The sequence below is a fragment of the Scylla paramamosain genome, chromosome 38 (assembly GCF_035594125.1).
Source record: "Scylla paramamosain isolate STU-SP2022 chromosome 38, ASM3559412v1, whole genome shotgun sequence".
Classification (NCBI taxonomy): Eukaryota; Metazoa; Arthropoda; class Malacostraca; order Decapoda; family Portunidae; genus Scylla; species Scylla paramamosain.
In genome coordinates this window covers 4,090,686-4,113,250 of record NC_087188.1, presented here as the reverse complement: position 1 = coordinate 4,113,250, position 22,565 = coordinate 4,090,686, and the positions used below count along the sequence as shown (strand labels likewise).

At 44.4% G+C, this 22,565-nt stretch overlaps 1 protein-coding gene across 6 annotated transcripts in view; it reads left to right on the top strand.

The window, feature by feature from the left end:
• LOC135091611 (tRNA-dihydrouridine(20a/20b) synthase [NAD(P)+]-like) overlaps positions 1-22,565 on the top strand; it is a 202,055-nt gene that overhangs the window by 91,998 nt on the left and 87,492 nt on the right. For all 6 annotated transcript variants that reach the window (XM_063989372.1, XM_063989376.1, XM_063989374.1 and 3 more), the window contains one exon: positions 1,734-1,809. In XM_063989372.1, coding sequence (XP_063845442.1) covers positions 1,734-1,809 — 76 coding nt within the window. The remainder of the gene's footprint in view (positions 1-1,733; positions 1,810-22,565) is intronic.

Here is a 22,565-nt window from a genome sequence, read left to right as displayed (position 1 = left end):
CCTGCTTATCTAAAGTTTTTGAATCTATCCTCAACAGGAAGATTCTTAAACATCTATCACTTCACAACCTTCTATCTGATCGCCAGTATGGTTTCTGTCAAGGCCGCTCTACTGGTGATCTCGCTTTCCTTACTGAGTCTTGGTCATCCTCTTTTAGAGATTTTGGTGAAACTTTTGCTGTTGCCTTGGACATATCAAAAGCCTTTGATAGAGTCTGGCACAAAGCTTTGATTTCCAAACTACCCTCCTATGGTTTCTATCCTTCTCTCTGTAACTTCATCTCAAGTTTCCTTTCTGACCGTTCTATTGCTGCTGTGGTAGACGGTCACTGTTCTTCTCCTAAATCTATTAACAGTGGTGTTCCTCAGGGTTCTGTCCTGTCACCCACTCTCTTCTTATTATTCATTAATGATCTTCTAAACCAAAATTCTTGTCCTATCCACTCCTACGCTGATGATACCACCCTGCACTTTTCCACGTCTTTTCATAGACGTCCAACCCTTCAGGAGGTAAACATATCACGCAGGGAAGCCACAGAACGCCTGACTTTCTGATCTTTCTAAAATTTCTGATTGGGGCAGAGCAAACTTGGTATTGTTCAATGCCTCAAAAACTCAATTCCTCCATCTATCAACTCGACACAACCTTCCAGACAACTATCCCCTCTTCTTCAATGACCCTCAACTGTTCCCCTCTTCTACACTGAACATTCTCGGTCTGTCCTTTACTTATAATCTGAACTGGAAACTTCACATCTCATCTCTAGCTAAAACAGCTTCTATGAAGTTCGGTGTCTGAGACGTCTCTGCCAGTTTTTCTCACCCCCCCCAGCTGCTAACTCTGTACAAGGGCCTTATCCGTCCATGTATGGAGTATGCTTTACATGTCTGGGGGGGTTCCACTCATACTGCTCTTCTAGACAGGGTGGAATCAAAAGCTTTTCATCTCATCAATTCCTCTCCTCTAACTGACTGTCTTCAGCCTCTCTCTCACCGCCGCAATGTTGCATATCTAGCTGTCTTCTACCGCTATTTTCATGCCAACTGCTCTTCTGATCTTGCTAACTGCATGCCTCCCTTCCTTCCGCGGCCTCACTGCACAAGACTTTCTTCTTTCTCTCACCCCTATTCTGTCCACCTCTCTAATGCAAGAGTTAACCAGTATTCTCAATCATTCATTCCTTTCTCTGGTAAACTCTGGAACTCCCTGCCTGCTTCTGTATTTCCACCATCCTATGACTTGAATTCCTTCAAGAGGGAGGTTTCAAGACACTTATCCACCAATTTTTGACCACTGCTTTGAGCCTTTTATGGGACTGGCATTTCAGTGGGCATTTTTTTATTAGATTTTTGTTGCCCTTGGCCAGTATCCTTCCTACATAAAAAAAAATAAATGAATAAAAAATAATGAAGGAGGAGGTTGATGACAGAATTGTTTGTTAAACTCCCTGCCTCCTTCTGTATTTCCTCCTTCCTATGACTTAACTTCTGTCAAGAGGGAGGTTTCAAGACAGTTATCCTCTAATTTTGGGTGATCCTTTATAACTTTTCTTTTGAGACTGGCATCCTCAGTGGGCTTTTGTTTTGCTCTTTTTGTTGCCTTTGGTCAGTGACTCTCTTATATATATATATATATATATATATATATATATATATATATATATATATATATATATATATATATATATATATATATATATATATATGATCTCTCCCTCTCTCTCTCTCCACCAGAGGACCGGCCACTGATTGTCCAGTTTGCAGCCAAGCAGGGGGAGGACTGGGCTAGAGCAACGGAACTGGTTTCCCAGTGAGTGCTGTTGTTGAAGTGAAATGACTGGAAGACTGTGGAATGAAAGTTGGACATGCTAGTGTTGACTGAAATAAAGCTAAAATAAAGGGTTGGATGTGTGATGTCAGGTGTGTTGAGAAGGGGAGGAAGAGAGGTCATGGGTTTGCTCTTAAGTTCAAGGTTACAAAACTGCATTTTAGAACATCAGGAAGTGTCCTTGAGATTGTAATGGTTTTAGAGTTTCATTTTAAGACTTCATGTTTCATGTCAGAGTTGTGGATTTGGAGTTTCATTTCAAAGCTTCATGATTCATGTCACTGCTATGGGTTGGGTTTACATTTCAAAGTCTTAAGTTTCACATCAGTGTTTACCTTCTTCTCATGCTCAATAAAGTGTGCAGTACTAATGAACACACACTAGCTAGGGTGACCGCTCTAATCCCTCAAACTATTGTCCTATTGCTTTAATTTTCTGCTTATCTAAAGTTTTTGAATCTATCCTCAACAGGAAGATTCTTAAACATCTATCACTTCACAACCTTCTATCTGATCGCCAGTATGGGTTCCGTCAAGGCTGCTCTACTGGTGATCTTCTGGCTTTCCTTACTGAGTCTTGGTCATCCTCTTTTAGAGATTTTGGTGAAACTTTTGCTGTTGCCTTGGACATATCAAAAGCCTTTGATAGAGTCTGGCACAAAGCTTTGATTTCCAAACTACCCTCCTACGGTTTCTATCCTTTTCTCTGTAACTTCATCTCAAGTTTCCTTTCTGACTGTTCTATTGCTGCTGTGGTAGACGGTCACTATTCTTCTCCGAAATCTATTAACAATTTTGTTCCTCAGGGTTCTGTCCTGTCACCCACTCTCTTCTTATTATTCATTAATGATCTTCTAAACCAAACTTCTTGTCCTATCCACTCCTACGCTGATGATACCACCCTACACTTTTCCACGTCTTTTCATAGATGTCCAACCTTTCAGGAGGTAAACATATCACGCAGGGAAGCCACAGAACGCCTGACTTCTGATCTTTCTAAAATTTCTGATTGGGGCAGAGCAAACTTGGTATTGTTCAATGCCTCAAAAACTCAATTCCTCCATCTATCAACTCGACACAACCTTCTAGACAACTATCCCCTCTTCTTCAATGACACTCAACTGCTCCCCTCTTCTACACTGAACATCCTCGGTCTGTCCTTTACTTATAATCTGAACTGGAAACTTCACATCTCATCTCTAGCTAAAACAGCTTCTATGAAGTTAGGTGTTCTGAGACGTCTCTGCCAGTTTTTCTCACCCCCCCAGCTGCTAACTCTGTACAAGCGCCTTATCCATCCATGTATGGAGTATGCTTCACATGTCAGGGGGGGTTCCACTCATATTGCTCTTCTAGACAGGGTGGAATCAAAAGCTTTTCGTCTCATCAACTCCTCTCCTCTAACTGACTGTCTTCAGCCTCTCTCTCACCGCCGCAATGTTGCATATCTAGCTGTCTTCTACCGCTATTTTCATGCCAACTGCTCTTCTGATCTTGCTAACTGCATGCCTCCCCTCCTTCCGCGGCCTCGTTGCACAAGACTTTCTTCTTTCTCTCACCCCTATTCTGTCCACCTCTCTAACGCAAGAGTTAACCAGTATTCTCAATCATTCATCCCTTTCTCTGGTAAACTGTGGAACTCCCTGCCTGCTTCTGTATTTCCACCTTCCTATGACTTGAATTCCTTCAAGAGGGAGGTTTCAAGACACTTATCCACCAATTTTTGACCACTGCTTTGACCCTTTTGTGGGACTGGCATTTCAGTGGGCATTTTTTTATTGGATTTTTGTTGCCCTTGGCCGGTGTCTTTCCTACATTAAAAAAAAAAAAAGCAGTCAGACATGTATTTGCCTTACTACCTCCCCTCATGGTCTTGCTCATGACAAAGGTAAAGTTTGGAAAATTTTGAGTGCATGTGACTATAGGAAGTGAAATGATAATGTGAAGGAAAAAAAAATTTGGATTGAGGTTGATGAGTGGATGCAGTATTTTGGAGACTGTAAATGTCATGCTGTTGGTGGATTTAAGTACCTTAGTTGGAGATGAAGTTTTGGTTGGGAGCATTGGAAGGCATGGTGTGTTAGGTAGAAAAGGAAACAGAGAAAATGTTAGAATTGTATATGAAGCAGAAACTGGTGGTTGGGAGCATGATGTTTAAGAACAAGGGTATCTATAGGTATATAAAGATGAAGCAGGTAAATGAAGTAGTTGTAGATAGAGCAATGATGGAACATGTGATTGCATCAGGGAATGTGGTGAAATGGTTGTTGGGTGTGTGGATGTGGAGATGAGCTGGGTATTGTGTATCAAACCACTATCTGGCTGAGATGAAGGTGAGAGTCAACAACAGATGGATGAAAGTGTGGCAAGAGGATGAGACAAAGTCAGTTCTGAAAGTGAATGAGTTGGAGAAGAGGGAGGAGACAGTAGAGTGCCAGGAAAAGATTGTGAATGACCAGAACTTAATGAAAAATTGGGCAGTGTGGTAATGTGGAAGAAGAGTGGCAGTTCATTTGTGGGTTTTGAGAAGCAGATGTATGGGATGAGATGTGCACAATGACTTAACATGCTTTCGTGCCCACACTCTTGAATATTCCAAGTTTTCCACCATCTGGCTATGACTACAGAGTCACTCCAAAACAAAATTTATTTGTGTTGTATACCTTTCGCCTAATGCCTCTGACTATAAGAAATTCTTTGACTACTTAACTTTTAAGGTGGAGCATATTCTGACTTTCATTTTGTGAAGATCTCCATTCTTGGACACTTCAACATTCACCATCAGCTTTGGTTTTCCTCTCCTTTCACTGACCATCCTGGTGAACTAGCCTTTGCTATCCTTCATGACCTAGAGCAACTCGTGCAATACCCTACTCATAGTCTTAACCATTCATGGAGATACATCCAACATTCTTGATCTTTTCCTAACCTCTAATCCTTCTGCTTATGCTGTCACCTAGTCTTTTCTGTTGGGTTCCTTTGATCACAACCTCATATCTGTACCTTGTCCTATTGCTCCAGTCTCTCCTCAGGATCCCCCTAAGTGGAAGTGTCTCTGGCATTTTGCCTTTGCTAGTTGGGGTACCTGAGGAGGTATGCTGATTTTCCTTGGAATGAGTTCTGCTTCCATGTCAGAGACCCATCTCTTTGTGCTGAGCATATAACAGAGATGATAGTGTCTGGCATGAAGGCATACATTCCTCACACTTTCTCTCAACCTAAACTCTCCCAACACAGCTATTCTTGTGCTTTACATGATAGAAAAGGTGGCCCACAAAAGGGGACTTGAGCTTTCCATCACCTGAATCTCATGTACTTCATATTTCTGCCTGGAATCATGCCAAGTCTATTCTCCAGCTAGCCAAAAACTTCTTCATCAATAGAAAGTGTCAAAATCTCTCAAGATCTAACTCCCCTCATGACTTCTGGCACCAATAACTTTGCTTCTTCATCTTTTCCTCTCCTCCTCCCCTCCTGATGGCACCACTGTCATCTCATCTATTTCTAAAGATGAACTATTTGCTGAAACCTTTGCTAAAAACTCTACCTTGGATGATTCAGGGGTTGTTCCTCCCTCTCCTACACCCTCTGACTACTTCATATTACCTATTAAAATCCTTTGTAATGATGTTTTCCATGCCCTTGCTGGCCTGAATCCTTGGAATTCCAGGCTTATGGACCTGATTGGGTCCCTCCTATTCTTCTCTGAAACTGTGCCTCTGTGCTTGCACCTTACTTAGTCAAACTCTTTCAACTCTGTCTGTCAACATCTACCTTTCCTTCTTGCTGGAAATTTGCCTATATTCAGCCTCTTCCTTAAAAGGGTGACCATTCTAATCCCTCAAACTAACATCCTATAGCTTTAATTTCCTGCCTATCTAAAGTTTTTTATGCTGTCCTCAACATGAAAATCCTTAAACATCTATCACTTCACAACCTTCAATCTGATCGCCAGTATGGTTTCCATCAAGGCCGCTCTACTGGTGATCTGGTGTTCCTCAGTGAGTCTTGGTAATCCTCTTATAGAGATTTTGGTGAAACTTTTGATGTCATGTTAGACATATCAAGAGCTTTTGATAGAGTCTGCCACAAAGCTTTGATTACCAAACTACCCTCCTACAGCTTCTTTCTTTCTCTCTGTAACTTTATCTCAAGTTTCCTCTCTGACTTTTCTCTTGCTGCTGTGGTAGACGATCACTGTTCTTCTCCTAAATCTATTGACAGTGGTGTTCTTCTGGGTTGTGTCCTGTCTCCCACTCTCTTCATATCATTCATTAATGATCTTCTAAACCAAACTTTTTGTCCTATTCATTCCTACGCCAATGATACCACCCTGCACTTTTCCATGTCTTTTTGTCAGTGTCCAAGCCTTCAGGAAATAAACAGTTCACACAGGGAGGCCACAAAATGCCTGACATCTGATCTCTCTAAAATTTGTGATTGGGGCAGAGCACATTTTTTATTGTTCATTGCCTCAAAAACTCAATTCCTAGATGTCCATCCCTTCAAGAAGTAAACAGTTCATGCAGTGAAGCCACAGAATGCCTGATAGGGATAGAGCAAACTTAATATTGTTCAACGCCTTAAAACTCAATTCCTCCATCTGTGAACTTGACAAAACCTTCCAGACAGCTATCCTTTCTTTTTCATTGACACTCAAATGTCCCCTTCTTCTACACTGAACATTCTCAGTCTATCCTTTACTTATAATCTAAGCTGGAAACTTCACATTTCATCCTTAGCAAAAACAGCTTCTATGAGGTTAGGCATTCTGAGTCATCTCTGCCAGTTTTTCTCACCCCACAGATGCTAACTTTGTACAGGGACTTTATCTGTCCATGTATGGAGTATGCTTCACATGTATGGTGGCATTCCACTCGAACCATTCTCTTAGACCGGATTGAATGAAAAGCTTTTTGTTTTATCAATTCCAGTAAACAGTATGCACCTGCCAAAATGATAATTACTCCCAGTGAGGTCTAAAACACTGGATCAGGGGGTGCTGTGAACTTATCATTAAACCCAGCTGTGACCTCACTGAACATTTCCCTTTGTGTCTCAGAACACAAGGGGGCAGTCACAGCCTGCCCACTAAAGACAACTCTCTTCCTCCACACAAAACTACAAGCATCTAATAACACACATACCCTTCACTCAAAAATTTTAAAATCATCATGATGACTCCTTCCAGCCTCGGAGTCCCCATCTGGGGAGGGGACCATAAATGTCCCCAGGTCGGACTGCCTTTCTGTCAACGACCCTAAGTGTCTTGACACCCGCCTCAGCTTTTTCTTCATTAACTTCTGCAACATTCGCAGTCTAAGATCTAATTTTCAATCTGTAGAACACCACCTCTCCTCTTCTAAACCTCATCTTCTTTTCCTCACTGGAACTCAGGTGTCTGAGGCAACTGACAGTAGCCCCTTTTCTGTTCCTTCCTACTTTCTCAATCCTCATTTTCGATCCAAAGCTGGATGCTGCGTTTATGTGCACAATGACTTAACCTGCTCTCATGCCCACGCTCTTGAATCTTCTGAGTTTTCCACCATCTGGCTATGACTACAGAGTCACTCTCATACTAAATTTATCTGTGCTTTATATCTCTCACCTAACTCCTCTGACTGTAAGAAATTCTTTGACTACTTAACTTCCAAAGTGGAGCACATTCTGACCCTCTTCCCTTTAGCAGAGATCTCCATTCTTGGAGACTTCAATGTTCACCACCAGCTTTGGCTTTCCTCTCCCTTCACTAACCATCCTGGTGAACTAGCCTTCAACTTTGGTATCCTCCATGACGTAGAGCAATTGGTGCAACACCCAACTCGTATTTCTGACCATCTTGGAGATACGCCCAACATTCTTGACCTTTTCCTGACCTCTAATCCTTCTACTTATGCTGTCACCCTCTCTTCTCCATTGGGCTCCTCCGATCACAATCTCATATCTGTATCTTATCCTATCTCTCCAATCCTTCCTTAGGATCCCCCTAAGCAAAGGTGCCTCTGGCATTTTGCCTCTGCTAGTTGGGGGGACCTGAGGAGGTATTTTGCTGATCTTCCTTGGAATGACTACTGCTTCCGTGTCAAAGACCCGTCTTTGTGTGCTGAGTGCATAACAGAGGTTATTGGATATATTATTATTTGTACGATATGTTTTCCCGGCGGCAAGCCAGGCACTGCTTGTCGCCAAGAGTGTATCCTCAGTTCCGGGCCGAGCCCAATAAAGGAGAGATGTGTGTCCCTGTGTCTCGTTCCCCTGCCTAGCTATCTTACATGGCGCAGTGAAACCCTTACCTACACCGGTCAAGATGCCTCTACCTCGCCGATCCCCTCGCTCGACGCCTAGGGCCTCGACGACAGTGGTTCCTCGCAGCCTCCAGCCGCTGCTCCAGCAGGCAAGGCAGATCATCAGTGACCAGCAACAAGCCATCACCACCTTGCAGGCCAACATGGCGACGCTCATCACACGAGGCAACGTGGCGCCCGCCCCTCGGGTGCCTCTCTCAGCTGCCCCCGAGAAATGCGACCTGGATATGACACCAGCTGCATTCAGGTCGTGGAAACGGTCCATGGAGTGCTGGCTTCTCCTCTGCAAGTGGCCACGCCAGGAAGCGGTCCATCACGTCAGACTCCTCTGTGGCCCCCCGCTGCAACGTGCCTTGGACGCCAGATTCACCTTCAACCAGTGGAGCGCCCTCACACAGCAGGAGGTGCTGGACGCCATTGGTAACCTAGTGCTTCGCTCCTCCAGCCCGGCAGTGCAGTGGGCAGAGTTTTTCAGTGTCAGCCAAGGGCAGGACGAGTGTGTTAGTGACTACTTCGTACGGGGCGCCCAGAAAGTCAACGACTGCACTTTCGAGTGTCCCCAGTGCAGCCTCAACCTCTCTGAGTACTTGCTATTGAAAAAGCTTGTGGTAGGCATCCGCGACGCGGGCCTCAAACAGCAGGTGTATCAGGCGTGTGACTCGTTAGGCAGTGTGGACGCCCTAAGGGCCATGTGTTGTGCATATGAGGCAGCCTGCCAACACACCACAGGCGTGGGCAGTTGGCGGGAAAGCAGTCGCGCGGCTGGCACCGTGCGGGCCGAGGAGGACGGGAACCAGACGCTCGACACCGCCGCTGCCACCACCTCTGGCAAGACACAGCCCTCACGTACTTGCTGGAACTGTGGTACTTCGCACGCCCCTGACGGAGCTTCCTGCCCGGCCAGGGAAGCAGTCTGCGTCGCCTGTCGTAAGAAAGGTCACTTCAAGAGGTGTTGCAGGAGCTCCAAGCGCCCACACAGCACTGCATCTGCCTACGCCGTCTCGGGATCAGTGACAACGGCAGGCGCGAACGTGTCCCGCCAACCCACCATAGAGGTAACAGTGGCGCTTGGCAAGGGCGCCAAGCACCGCACAGCAGCTGTGGCGGACACCGGTGCCCAGGTGTGCGTCGCGGGGGCGGCCCTCCTGTCCAGTCTCAACATACAACCCACGCAGCTACAGGGATGTGCAGGCTTGCGGGATGTAGCGGACTTGCCCTTACGGTGCCTCAGATCGTGCCGGTGTGACATTTACCTTGGCAGCCATGCTACACAGCAAGAAGTATACTTCGTACCCTCCGCCAGGTCGCTGTTCCTGTCACTGAGCGCGTGCAAGGAGCTGGGGCTGGTGCCCGCCGGCTTCCCTCACCACTCCCTGCCGACAGTGCAAGCAGTGGAAGCGCATGACACGACCGCCGAGCCTGCCCAGCCGCCTGCCAAGCCTGCTACGATACCATTCCCACCACACGAGGAGCATGTACGACGGCTAGAGGAGTGGCTACTACAACACTTCTCGGCCTCTGCCTTCAACACCACAAGGAGCCCACTGCCCGTGATGGACGGCGAGCCTCACCACATCCACCTGGCACCCAACGCTGTCCCCTACGCCTGCCACACGCCCGCCTCGGTGCCGAAACACTGGGAGGACGAGGTGAAAGCCCAGCTTGAAGACGACGTACGGCGAGGCGTCATCGAGCCCGTCCCGGCAGGGGAACCCACGGAGTGGTGTGCCCGCATGGTTGTGGTAGCAAAGAAATCAGGGCAACCGCGGCGCACCGTCGATTACCAGCGCCTCAACGCCGTATGCCGCAGAGAGACACACCACACCCCTGCCCCCTTCGACATGGTGTCTAGTGTCCCCAAACATTGCTTCAAGACAGTGGCTGACGCTTATTGGGGGTACCACCAAGTCAGGCTGGACGAGGAGAGTCGAAGTCTCACCACCTTCATCACCCCATGGGGGAGGTTCAGGTACCTCCGGACCCCCATGGGCCACTGTTCTGCTGGCGACGCATACACAAAACGCTTCGATGACGCCATCCAAGGCATCGTGAGGAAGCACAAGTGTATCGACGACACCCTCCTCTACGACAGCAACATCGAAGATGCATTCTGGGACACGTATGAGTTTCTGGCGACCTGTGCAGCCAAGGGGATTACTTTGAAGCCTGAAAAATTCCAGTTCACACGGAGGGAGGTGGATTTCGTGGGTTTTCGCCTCGGCTTGGAGGAGTACAAACCCACAGACGAGCGCCTAGCGGCAATCAAAAGCTTCAGGATGCCTGACAAGCCCTCCATCTCAGACATCAGATCGTGGTACGGGTTTGTCAATCAACTTGCCCCATTCCTCACCACAGCCCCAATCATGAACGCCTTCAGGGAGCTCCTGAAGAAGCCGTGCGGAAAGGCTGTGTACTGGGACGAGCACCTGCAGGAGAAATTCCGCCGCGCTCAGGACACCATATGCCAGCTTGCAAAGGACGGCCTGGCATATTACGACAAAACCCGCCCCACAGTTGCCCTCACAGACTGGAGCAGGGAGGGCATTGGATTCATTATCCTGCAGCAGTTCTGCCACTGCTCATCTGCTGCCGCTCCCTTCTGCTGCAGGGCGGGCTGGCGTCTGGCCCTGTGCGGAAGCCGCCACCTCACGGCCGCCGAGACTGGTTACGCCGCGGTAGAGGGGGAAACCTTGGCTGTGGTGTGGTGCCTCCAGAAAGCCCAGCTGTTCTTGTTGGGGTGCCCGAACCTCACCATCGTCACCGACCACCGCCCTCTCACCAAGCTGCTGGGGGACAGGGCCCTCACAGAAGTCATCAACCCACGACTCTTCTGGCTCAAGGAGCGAACACTACAGTACCACTTTCAAGTCAAATATCTGCCAGGAAAAAGGAACGCCGCAGCCGACTTCCTGTCCAGGTACCCAGCCCTCAGAAGCCCCACCACAGACACCGACGCCGACCTGGATGAGGACCTCACCGAGGCAGTAGCAGCCGTGGTCATCGCCACAGCCGAACATGAGGGTCACGTTCTCGACGAGTCAGCGGTGAGAAAATCTGCAGCCGACGACCCTGTCTACCAACTACTACTGGCCAAAGTGTTGGCCGCGGACTGGCACCCACACAAGGCGCAAGAAGTGGCCTGCCTGCGCCCGTTCTATGGCGTGAGGGACCGGTTGGCAGTCTCTCAAGACCTTGTCACATACACCTTTGACGAGGGTTGTGTGCGACTCGTGATTCCTGAGCCCCTCCGCCCACAGGTAGCAGCAAACTTACACGCTGGTCACCAAGGGCTAGATTCCATGCTGCGGAGGGCAAGGCAATGTGTATACTGGCCCGGGTTGGAAGGGGACCTGCAGCACTACCGGGCGTTGTGCACGTCATGCGAGACGCACGCTCCCTCTCAGCCCTCAGAAACACTCGTCATCACGCCGCCCCCAGAGTACCCATTCCAATCCACAGTGGCGGACATGTTTCAGCATGAGGGGCACACCTACATGGTCTACATTGACAGGCTCACTGGATGGCTAGAACTCGCCCATTTCCCACACGGTGCTACATCTAATAAAATCAAGAGTCAAATGGGGCAGTACTTCACGCGATGGGGCGCCCCGGAACAGCTGTCCACTGATGGGGGGCCGAACCTGGCGAGCGAGGAAATGTCGGAATTCCTCAAGAAGTGGGGTGTCATTGCACGCCTGTCCTCAGCACAGTACCCACAGTCAAACGGGCGGGCTGAAGCAGCGGTCAAGACGGCCAAAAGAATCATCAGAGCCAACACAGGTAGCGGGGGCTCATTGGACACGGACAAAACCTCCCTCGCTGTGCTGCAGTACCTTAACACCCCGCTGCGATCTGTCAACAAGTCCCCCGCCCAACTTGCCACCGGAAGGCAGCTGCGTGATGGCGTGCCAACGGCCCAACGACATTACAAGGTGGACAGGCACTGGGGAAGGACGCTGCGTGAGAGAGAAGTGAAAATGGGGGAGGAAGGCAACACCCTGATGGCAACCTGCACACCCAGACAGCTCCGGCCCCTGTCCCCCGGCCCACGAGTAAGGATGCAGAACCAGGCCTCGGGCACGTGGGACCGCACGGGCTTGATCGTGGAGGCGCTGCCCTACAGGAAGTACACCGTCAGGCTTGATGGTAGCGGCCGAATAAGCCTCAGGAACAGGAAGCATCTTCTGCGGCCCGTCGCTAAGTCAACCCCACCGCCCGCACCGCCAACCCTGCGCCCACCAACCCCGCCGGCCGCTCAACCAACCACGACACCCGCACAAGTCTCAACCCCCACCCAACCTCAGCTACGCCCCGCACCCAGGAGGCAGGTGCGGCGACCGGGGTGGCTGAGCGACTATGTGTAACGCACACACACACACACACACACACACACACACACACACACACACACACACACACACATATCAGATTAATGTGTTGCAGGCACACATTTATCTTACAGGGGGCGATATTGGATATATTATTATTTGTACGATATGTTTTCCCAGCGGCAAGCCAAGCACTGCTTGTCGCCAAGAGTGTATCCTCAGTTCCGGGCCGAGCCCAATAAAGGAGAGATGTGTGTCCCTGTGTCTCGTTCCCCTGCCTAGCTATCTTACAGAGGTGATAGTGTCTGGCATGGAGGCGTACTTTCCTCACTCTTTTTCTTGTCCTAAACCTTCGAAACCTTGGTTTAACACAGCTTGTTCTCATGCTATACATGATAGAGAGGTGGCCCACAAAAGGTACTTAAGCCTTTCATCACCAGAATCTCATCCACTTCATATTTCTGCCCGGAACCATGCCAAATCTGTTCTCAAGCCAGCCAAAAACTCCTTTATTAACAGAAAGTGTCAAAACCTTTCAAGATCTAACTCCCCTCGCGACTTCTGGCATCTAGCCAAAAATATCTCCAATAACTTTGCTTCTTCTTCTTTCCCTCCTTTATTTCAACCATATGGCACCATTGCTATCACATCTATTTCTAAAGCTGAACTCTTCACTCAAACCTTTGCTGAAAACCCTACCTTGGATGATTCTGGGTTTGTTCCTCCCTTTCCTCCAACCTCTGACTATTTCATGCTACCTATTAAAATTCTTCGCAATGATGTTTTCCATGCCCTCGCTGGCCTAAACCCTTGGAAGATTTATGGATCTGATGGGGCCCCTCCTATTGTTCATCAAAATTGTGCCTCCGTATTTGCACCTTGCCTAGTGAACTCTCTCAGCTCTGTCTGTCAACATTTACCCTTCCTTCTTGCTGGAAGTATGCCTACATTCAGCCTGTTCCTAAAAAGGGTGACTGTTCTAATCCCTCAAACTAACATCCTATTGCTTTAATTTCCTGCCTATCTAAAGTTTTTGAATCTATCCTCAACAGGAAGATTCTTAAACATCTATCTCTTCATAACCTTCTATCTGATCACCAGTATGGGTTCCATCAAGGCCTCTCTTCTGGTAATCTGTCTTTCCTTACTAAGTCTTGGTCATCCTCTTTTAGAGATTTTTCTTGAAACTTTTACTGTTGCCTTGGATATATCAAAAACTTTTGATAGAGTCTGGCACAAAGCTTGGATTTCCAAACTATCCTCCTATGGCTTCTATACTTTTCTCTGTAACTTCATCTCAAGTTTCCTTTCTGACTGTTCTATTGCTACTGTGGTACATGGTCATTGTTCTCCTAAATCTATTAACAGTGGTGTTCCCCAGGGTTGTGTCCTATCACTCACTCTCTTCTTATTATTCATCATTGACCTTCTAAACCAAGCTTCTGGTCCAATGCTGATGATACCAACCTGCACTTTTCCACATCTTTTCATAGACATTCAACCCTTCAGGAGGTAAACATTTCACGCAGGGAAGCCACAGAACGCCTGACTTCTAAAATTTCTGATTGTGTCAGAGCAAAGTTGGTATTGTTCAGTGCCTCAAAACTCAATTCCTCTATCTATCAACTCAACACAACCTTCCAGATAACTATCCCCTCTTCTTCAGTGACACTTAACTGTCCCTCTCATCTACACTGAACATCCTCAGTCTGTCCTTTACTTATAATCTGAACTAGAAACCTAACATCTCATCTGTAGCTAAAACAGCTTCTATAAAGTTAGGCGTTCTGAGATGTCTCCACCAGTTTTTCTCACCCCCCTAGCTGCTAACTCTGTATAATGGCCTTATCTGTCTATATGTGGAGTATACATCACATGTCTGGGGGAGTTCCGCTCATACTGTTCTTCTAGACAGGGTGGAATCAAAAGCTTTTCGTCTCATCAACTCCTCTTCTCTAACTGACTGTCTTCAGCCTCTCTCTCATCACTGCAGTGTTGCATCTCTAACTGTCTTCTACTGCTATTTTCATGATAACTGCTGTTGTGATCTTGCTTAATGCATGCCTCCCCTTCTCCCACAGCCTTGCTACACAAGACTCTCTTCTTTCTCTCGCCCCTATTCTGTCCACCTCTCTAATGCAAGAGTTAACCAGTATTCTCAGCCATTCATCCCCTTCTCTGGTAAACTCTGGAACTCTCTGCCTGCTTCTGTAGTTCCACCTTCCTATGAATTGAATTCATCTAAGAGGGAGGTTTCAAGACACTTTATCCTTCAATTTTTTACTACCGCCTTGGACCCTTTTCTGGGACTGGCGTCTCATTGGGCTTTTTTTTTTTTTATTGGATTTTTGTTGCCCTTGGTCAGTGTCCCTCCTACATATTAAAGAAAAAAAAAACACTGTCTTCAGCCTCTTTCTCATTACTGCAGTGTTGTATCTCTTGCAATCCTCTACCACTACCACCCCCCAGCTGCTTACTCTGTACAAGGGCCTTATCCATCCATGTATGGAGTATGGTTCACATGTCTGGGGGTGTTCCATTCATACTACTCTTCTAGACAGGGTGGAATCAAGAGCTTTTCATCTCATCAACTCCTCTCCTCTAACTGACTGTCTTCAGCCTCTCTCTCACCGCCGCAATGTTGCATCTCTAGCTGTCTTCTACCATTATTTTCATGCTAACTGCTCTTCTGATCTTGCTAACTGCATGCCTCCCCTCCTCCCATGGCCTTGCTGCACAATACTTTCTTCTTTTTCTCACCCCTATTCTGTCTACCTCTCTAATGCAAGAGTTAATCAGTATTCTCAGTCATTCATCCCTTTCTCTGGTAAACTCTGGAACTCCCTGCCTGCTTCTGTATTTCCACTTCCTATGACTTGAATTCCTTCAAGAGGGAGGTTTCAAGACACGTATTCATCAGTTTTTTTTACTACTGCTTTGACCCTTTTATGGAACTGGCATTTCAGTGTCATTTTTTTTTTATTGGATTTTTCTTGCCCTTGGCCAGTGTCCTTCCTACAAAAAAAAAAAAAAAAACACCAGGATCCAGCTGAATTGGCAGATATAATGAACAGGAGTTTACAATCAGTATTCACAAAAGAGAAAACATTTGTGTGGCAGAGTGAGATGAGTGAAGAAATGGGTCTGGGGGAAATCCAGGTGACTGTAGAGGATGTCCAGAAACTGATGGAAGGACTAGACATTAGAAAGGCCCCTGGATCTGATGGAGTGTCAGGATGGATACTAAAAGAGTGCAATGGATAATACATAATATTATTGAAAGCTCCCTAATTGAAAACAGTGTCCCAATTGAATGGAAGAGAGCCAACATAGTGCCAATCTACAAAGGTGGTAGTAAAGAGGAGCCCTTAAACTATAGACCTGTGTCTTTAACAAGTGTGATGTGCAAAATGTGTGAAAGATTGGTGAAGGAGTTTTTATTCTAGAGTGGTGGATATAATGCAAGAAAGAGATGGGCAGATTGTGTTTATTTAGACCTGAAGAAGGCCTTTAATAAAGTGCCACACAGGAAATTGTTGTGGAAGTTGAAGCATAATGGTGGGCTAAGGTGGGGGGGGCCTGCTGAGATGGATGGAAAATTTCTTGACAAACAGAGAAATGAGAACGGTGGTAAAAGATAAAAAATCATCATGGAGGGAAGCCATAAGTGGAGTACCCCAAGGCTCAGTACTTGCACCAATCATGGTTGCAGTCTATATAAATGATATGACAGAGTGTGTGAATGGCTACATGAGCCTTTTTGTGGATGATGCAAAGTTGCTGAAGAAAGTTGAGAGTGCAGAGGACTGTGGAACGTTACAAGAAGACCTGAACAAGATATCAGAGTGGAGTTATAGATGGGAAATGGAATTTAATTTAAAGAAGTGTAAGGTAATAGAATTTTGAAAAAGTACAAGAAGAGTAAAAGGAAATTGTGTTGAATGGTGTAAGGTTGAATGGAGCAGAAGAGGAAAAGATCTCGGTGTTACAGTGACTGGGAACCTGACCCCGGAGAGACACATTAGCAAAATTACAGGAGAAACCTATAACTTGTTGAAAAGAATAAGGCAGGCATCCATATATGGATGAAGAGATGGTCAGGAAGATGATCATGTCACTGATAAGATCTAGACTAAAATATGCAGCAGTAGTGTGGTTGCCATACAAGAAAAAGGATATAAGGAAGTTGGAGAGAGTTCAGAGAGCAGCTACGAAGATGGTACCAAGTATCAGGGACTTGTCACATGAAGAGAGACTGGAAAGGATACATCTACCAATGTTGGAAAAGAGGAGAGAAAGGGGAGACTTGATATGAGGGAGTAGAGGAGGTGGACCGGAGCGACTTAATGGTCTGGGATACATGGGACACTAGAGGACATGGAAAGAGGCTGAAGAGGAGTGCTTGTAGAAGAGACATCAAAAAGTATAATTTCCCATATAGAAGTATTGATGTATGGAACAGTCTGGATGAGGAGATAGTAAATGCAGAAAGTATACATGGATTCAAGGCTAAGTTGGATATTAAAAGATATGGAAATGGGACAGCACGAGCATAGCGCTTTTCCCATAAACTACAACTAGGTAAACAACTAGGTAAATACACATTCATATCCAAACAGCTGGCAGGCATCAGTGTGTGTGTGTGTGTGTGTGTGTGTGTGTGTGTGTGTGTGTGTGTGTGTGTGTGTGTGTGTGTGTGTGTGTATTTACCTAGTTGTATTTACCTGATGGAGTGTCAGAATGGATACTAAAAGAGTCCAATCAGCAGTTGACATGGGTAATACATAATATTATTGAGAGCTCCCTAATTGAAAGTAGAGTTCCAATTGAATGGAAAAGAGCCAACATAGTGCCAATCTACAAAAGTAGTAGTAAAAAGGAGCCCTTAAACTATAGACCTGTGTCTCTAACAAGTGTGGTGTGTAAAATGTGTGAAAGATTGGTGAAGGATAAATGGAGGAGGAAATGAAGTGATACTAAAGCAACAATTTGGATTTAGGAGAGGGTGATCATGTGTTACAAACTTACTGAGTTTTTATTCTAGAGTGGTGGATATAATGCAAGAAAGAGATGGATGGGCAGATTGTGTTTATTTAGACCTGAAGAAGGCCTTTGATAAAGTGCCACACAGGAAATTGTTGTGGAAGTTGAAGCATAATGGTGGGCTAAGGGGGGAGCCTGCTGAGGTGGATGGAAAATTTCTTGACAAACAGAGAAATGAAAACGTTGGTAAAAGATGAAAAATCATCATGGAGGGAAGTCATAAGTGGAGTACCCCAAGGCTCAGTACTTGCACCAATCATGTTTGCAATTTATATAAATGATATGACGGAGAGTGTGAACAGCTACATGAGCCTTTATGTGGATGATGCAAAGTTGCTGAAGAAAGTTGAGAGTGCAGAAGACTGGAACGTTACAAGAAGACCTGAACATGATATCAGAGTGGAGTTATAGATGGGAAATGGAATTTGATTTAAAGAAGTGTAAAGTAATAGAATTTGGAAAAAGTACAAGAATAGTAAAAGGAAATTATGTGTTGAATGGCATAAGGTTGAGTGGAGCAGAAGAGGAAAAGGATCTCGGTGTCACAGTGACTGGGAACCTGACCCTAGAGAGACACATTAGCAAAATTGTTGAGAAGAATAAGGCAAACTTTTGCATATATGGATGAAGAGATGGTCAGGAAGATGATCATGTCGTTGATAAGACCTAGACTAAAATATGGAGCAGTAGTGTGGTTGCCTTATAAGAAAAAGGATATAAGGAAGTTGGAGAGAGTTCAGAGAGCAGCTACAAAGATGTTACCAAATATCAGGGACTTGTCATATGAAGAGAGACTGGCAAGGATACATCTACCAACACTAGAAAAGAGGAGAAAAAGGGGAGACTTGATTGCGATATATAAAACATAGGGAGTAGAGGAGGTGGATCAGAGCAACTTAATGGTCTGGGATACACGGGACACTAGAGGACATGGAAAGAGGCTGAAGAGGAGTGCTTGTAGAAGAGACATCAAAAAGTATAGTTTCCCATATAGAAGTATTGATGTGTGGAACAGTCTGGATGAGGAGATAGTAAATGCAGAAAGTAGAAAGTATACATGGATTCAAGGCTAAGTTGGATATTAAAAGATATGGAGATGGGACAGCACAAGCATAGCTTTTTTCCCATAAAGCACAACTATGTAAATACATACACACACACACACACACACACACACACACACACACACACACACACACACACACACACACACACACCACCAGGCCACCCAACTGATTGGACACATCCACAGCAGCTCCAGGGATTTACTAGTTTTTGATTGCACAGGGGAGGCCAAGCTGTCTGCTTAATAGGGAAGTGTGCAAGATGTGGGCACAGGGGAAAGTGATGTAAATCAGGCAGTGGCTGAAAGAGTAAAATGGAAGAGTGGTGTAAAGTAAACATTGTCAGCGATATCAACAGGGAAGATGGCATTCAGTGTGGACTCAAGTGTTTTTGAAGATTTCAAGGAAGAGGACCTCAGTGCAGCTCATACAAATATATGAATGTGGAAAACTGAAGATGAAAATGTGAAAACAGGAGAAAAAATACATAACTTAGCAACAATAACAAAGGTGTGGAAAGGAAAGAGGTGGGTGGTGACAGTGTAAAAAAAAGAAAAAAGATAACCAGTGATATAATAGAGATGAAGAGGGAGATGGAAGGAGAAAAGAAAACAAAGAACTGAGAGAAGAAGTAACAAAGGAAAGTGAAGAAAAAAAAACTCAAGGAAGAAAACAAGGAGTTAAAGAAAGCTTTACAAGAGAGAGAGAGAGAGAGAGAGAGAGAGAGAGAGAGAGAGAGAGATTAAGGTTGGGGAAGTAAAAAAAAATAGTGACAGAGGAAGTCAAAAGTTGGAAAGAAAAGAGAGAACAACAATAAAGGTGAATATGAAGGAGATAATGAAGCAACAGTGACAGGAACACAATAAGGATATGGAAAAGCAAGTGATTAAAATAGTATAGGAAAAAATAACCTTGTTAGAGACACAGTACAGAGAAAGATGTGTGTGGTGGTATTTGGGATCATGAAAATAGCTAGAGAGAAAGAAGAAATGAAAAGAGCTAAGGATATTTTAGCAGAAGTGGCTGGGGAAGGAGAGGGGGTAGTTGAACAAATCGAAGAGGTTTACAGAATCGGAAAATACGACAAAAATGCAACAAGACCAATGAAAATAAGTTTCATGACACAAACAGCAGCAGAACATGTGTTATGAACAACAGGAAAATTGACAAAAGTAGAAGGAATGAGATAAATATGGATAAAAAGAGACATGAATGAAGAAGAGGAAAGTAAACTGAAAGAGTCGAGAGTAGATGCCCAGTCAAAAAAAACAAGGAGACAACACAGGATCAAGTGAGAAGATTCTTTTGAAAATTGTAGACATGAAAATGGCGAAATGGTGGCACAAAGATGCTACGGAAGATCACCAAGCAGAAGCTTAAAAATTATGTGTCAAGCCTATTGGAATTTAAAGACTATCTAAAGAACAATAAACCAGATGTGATATGTTTAATGGAAGCCAAAACCAAAAGAGAAAATAAAGTTGAGATTTGCAAAGGAAGGATATAGCACATGACGGAGAGACAGAGAAGGAAAGGCAAGAGGAGTGATGGTATTGGTAAAAGAGGATATTATTGTTGAGGAAGCGGAATATGGTGATGGAATTGCAGAAACTTTGACTGTTGTGATTAAGATCAAAGGAAGTGAAAAAAGGAGTTATTGTGATGTATATACTACCAAAAACTTATGCATAGGAGACCAACAGATATAAAACTATGCAACTAAAAACAAGAAATAGTATAGAGGAAATGAGAAGGAAAAGTAACAAAGTGCTCTTAGTAGGCAACTTGAACACTAAAGGAATTAACTGGGAGGAAATGAAAGTGAAAGAAAATGTTGGGTCATGGAGTGAAGAGCTAATGCAAACCATGATGGTGAATACAATGAGACAGTGAGTGAAGAAACCTACAAGATGCAGAGGAGAGGTAGAACTAGCACAGTTGGTCTTAGTGTTTATGAACCCCAAAAAGTTGACCAAGTAAACTTTGGCTGAGTCCAATGGGAAGAAGCGATCATGTGACAATAGAAATTGTCACATGATGGCGAAAAAATAGAAATCAACAAGAGGAAAAAGTGTTGCACAGGAAAGAACAATACAGAAATAGGAGAAAGAAGTATGCTAAGGTAAACTTTGCTGATATTAATAAATTTTGTGGAAAATTTAACTGGAAAGATCTATTTGAATGTAGTGTAAGAAAAATGTGATATTTTTGAGCACGTATAGAGAGGGTTTGTGAGAACAGTTTGTGCCAAGTTATAAATTGAAAATCAGGAAACATGAGTGGTATAATGCCAGGTGCATAGAAACAAAAAAAGAAAAAGGACAGCGCATAGAAGGAAATGATGAGACAAGTGAGTTTAAATAGTAGAAAAGAATACAAAAAGGCAAAGAAGGAATATGGGATAATAAGAAGAGAAGAAGAAAGAAATGATGAAAGTGACATAGTAAGAAAATGGAAAAAAGAACCCAAACTCTTCTACAGATACGCAAATGGGAAAATGAAACATAGGGATGACATAAACAAGTTAAAAAGAGAAGGAAGAATTTATGAATCTACTGAGGAGATGAGTGAACAAGTGAATGAGAATTTTCTGTATGTTTTGTGGCACTGAAAGTGGTATCACAGAATGAGGGAATACAGGAGATACAAGTAAAGAGACAACAAATCAAGAAACTGCTGGAAAAGCTGGATGTTAGAAAAGCTATGGGACCAGACTGAGTAAATGGATGAATATTAAAAGAAAGCAGAGAACACATGGAGGATGGAGGAACCCATATGAGATATAACCAACAGCTCATTGAAAGAAGGAAAAGTACCAAAGGAATGGAAAAGAGCTAACATAGTGCCAATGTACAAAGGGGGAAGTAAAATGGAACCTTTAAATTTAATGACCATGGGATGACGACGGATGGGTTGATGTGGTATACCTGGATCTCAAAAAAGTATTTGATAAAGTTCCCCACAAAAACTTTAAGTGGAAGTTAGAGAATGAAGGACTAGAGGGAGCAACATTGAGATGGATAGAGGATTATTTATAAGGGCAGGAAATGAGAACAGTAATCAAAGACACTAATTCAGATTGATGCAAAGTGACAAGTGGGGTACTGCAAGGATCTATGTTGGTATCTATTATGTTTCAAATATATGTAAATAATATGACAGAAGATCTTAGTATTTATATAACCCTGTTTGCTGATGATGCAAAAATAATGAAAATAATAAAGGATGAAAATGATTGCAAGGAGTTACAAATGGATATTGACAAGATACATGCATAGAGCCAAAGATGGAAACTAGAATTTAATGCCAGAAAATGCCACATGTTGGAAATAGAAAAAAAGTAAAAAGAGACTTTCATGGAATTACAAAACTGGAAGGAAAATAATAATGAAAAGTAATGAAGAAAATATTTGCGAGTAATGATTCAGGACACACTACCACTTGAAAGGCACATAAATGGGATATTTGGCTGTACATACATCTTGTCAACAAACATTAGAGTGGCATTTAATTATTTAAATAAAGAAATGGTGAAGTATTATGACAAGCATATGTGCTAAATTGGAATACACACCAGTAGTTTGGACTCCACATAGAAAAAAAAAGATGTACAGAAACTGGGAAGAATACAGAGGATAGCAACAAAGATGGTACCAGAATTGAAAGATTTAAGTTATGAAGAAAGACTTGAGAAGATGGGATTACTAACACTATAAAAGAGAAGAAAAAGGAGAGACCTGATAACAATGTACAAATTGTTAAACAATATAGAAAGAATAGACAAAAATCACTTGGTACCACAGATGGAGGAGAGAGAGAGAGAGAGAGAGAGAGAGAGAGAGAGAGAGAGAGAGAGAGAGATGAGGGGGCATGGGAAGAGAATAAGGAAGAGCGGATGTTTGAATGACATCAAGAAATGTAGCTTCCACATCAAACTATTGAATTCTGAAATTATTTGAAGGAAGAAGTGGTTGTGGAAACATTGTACACATGTTTAAA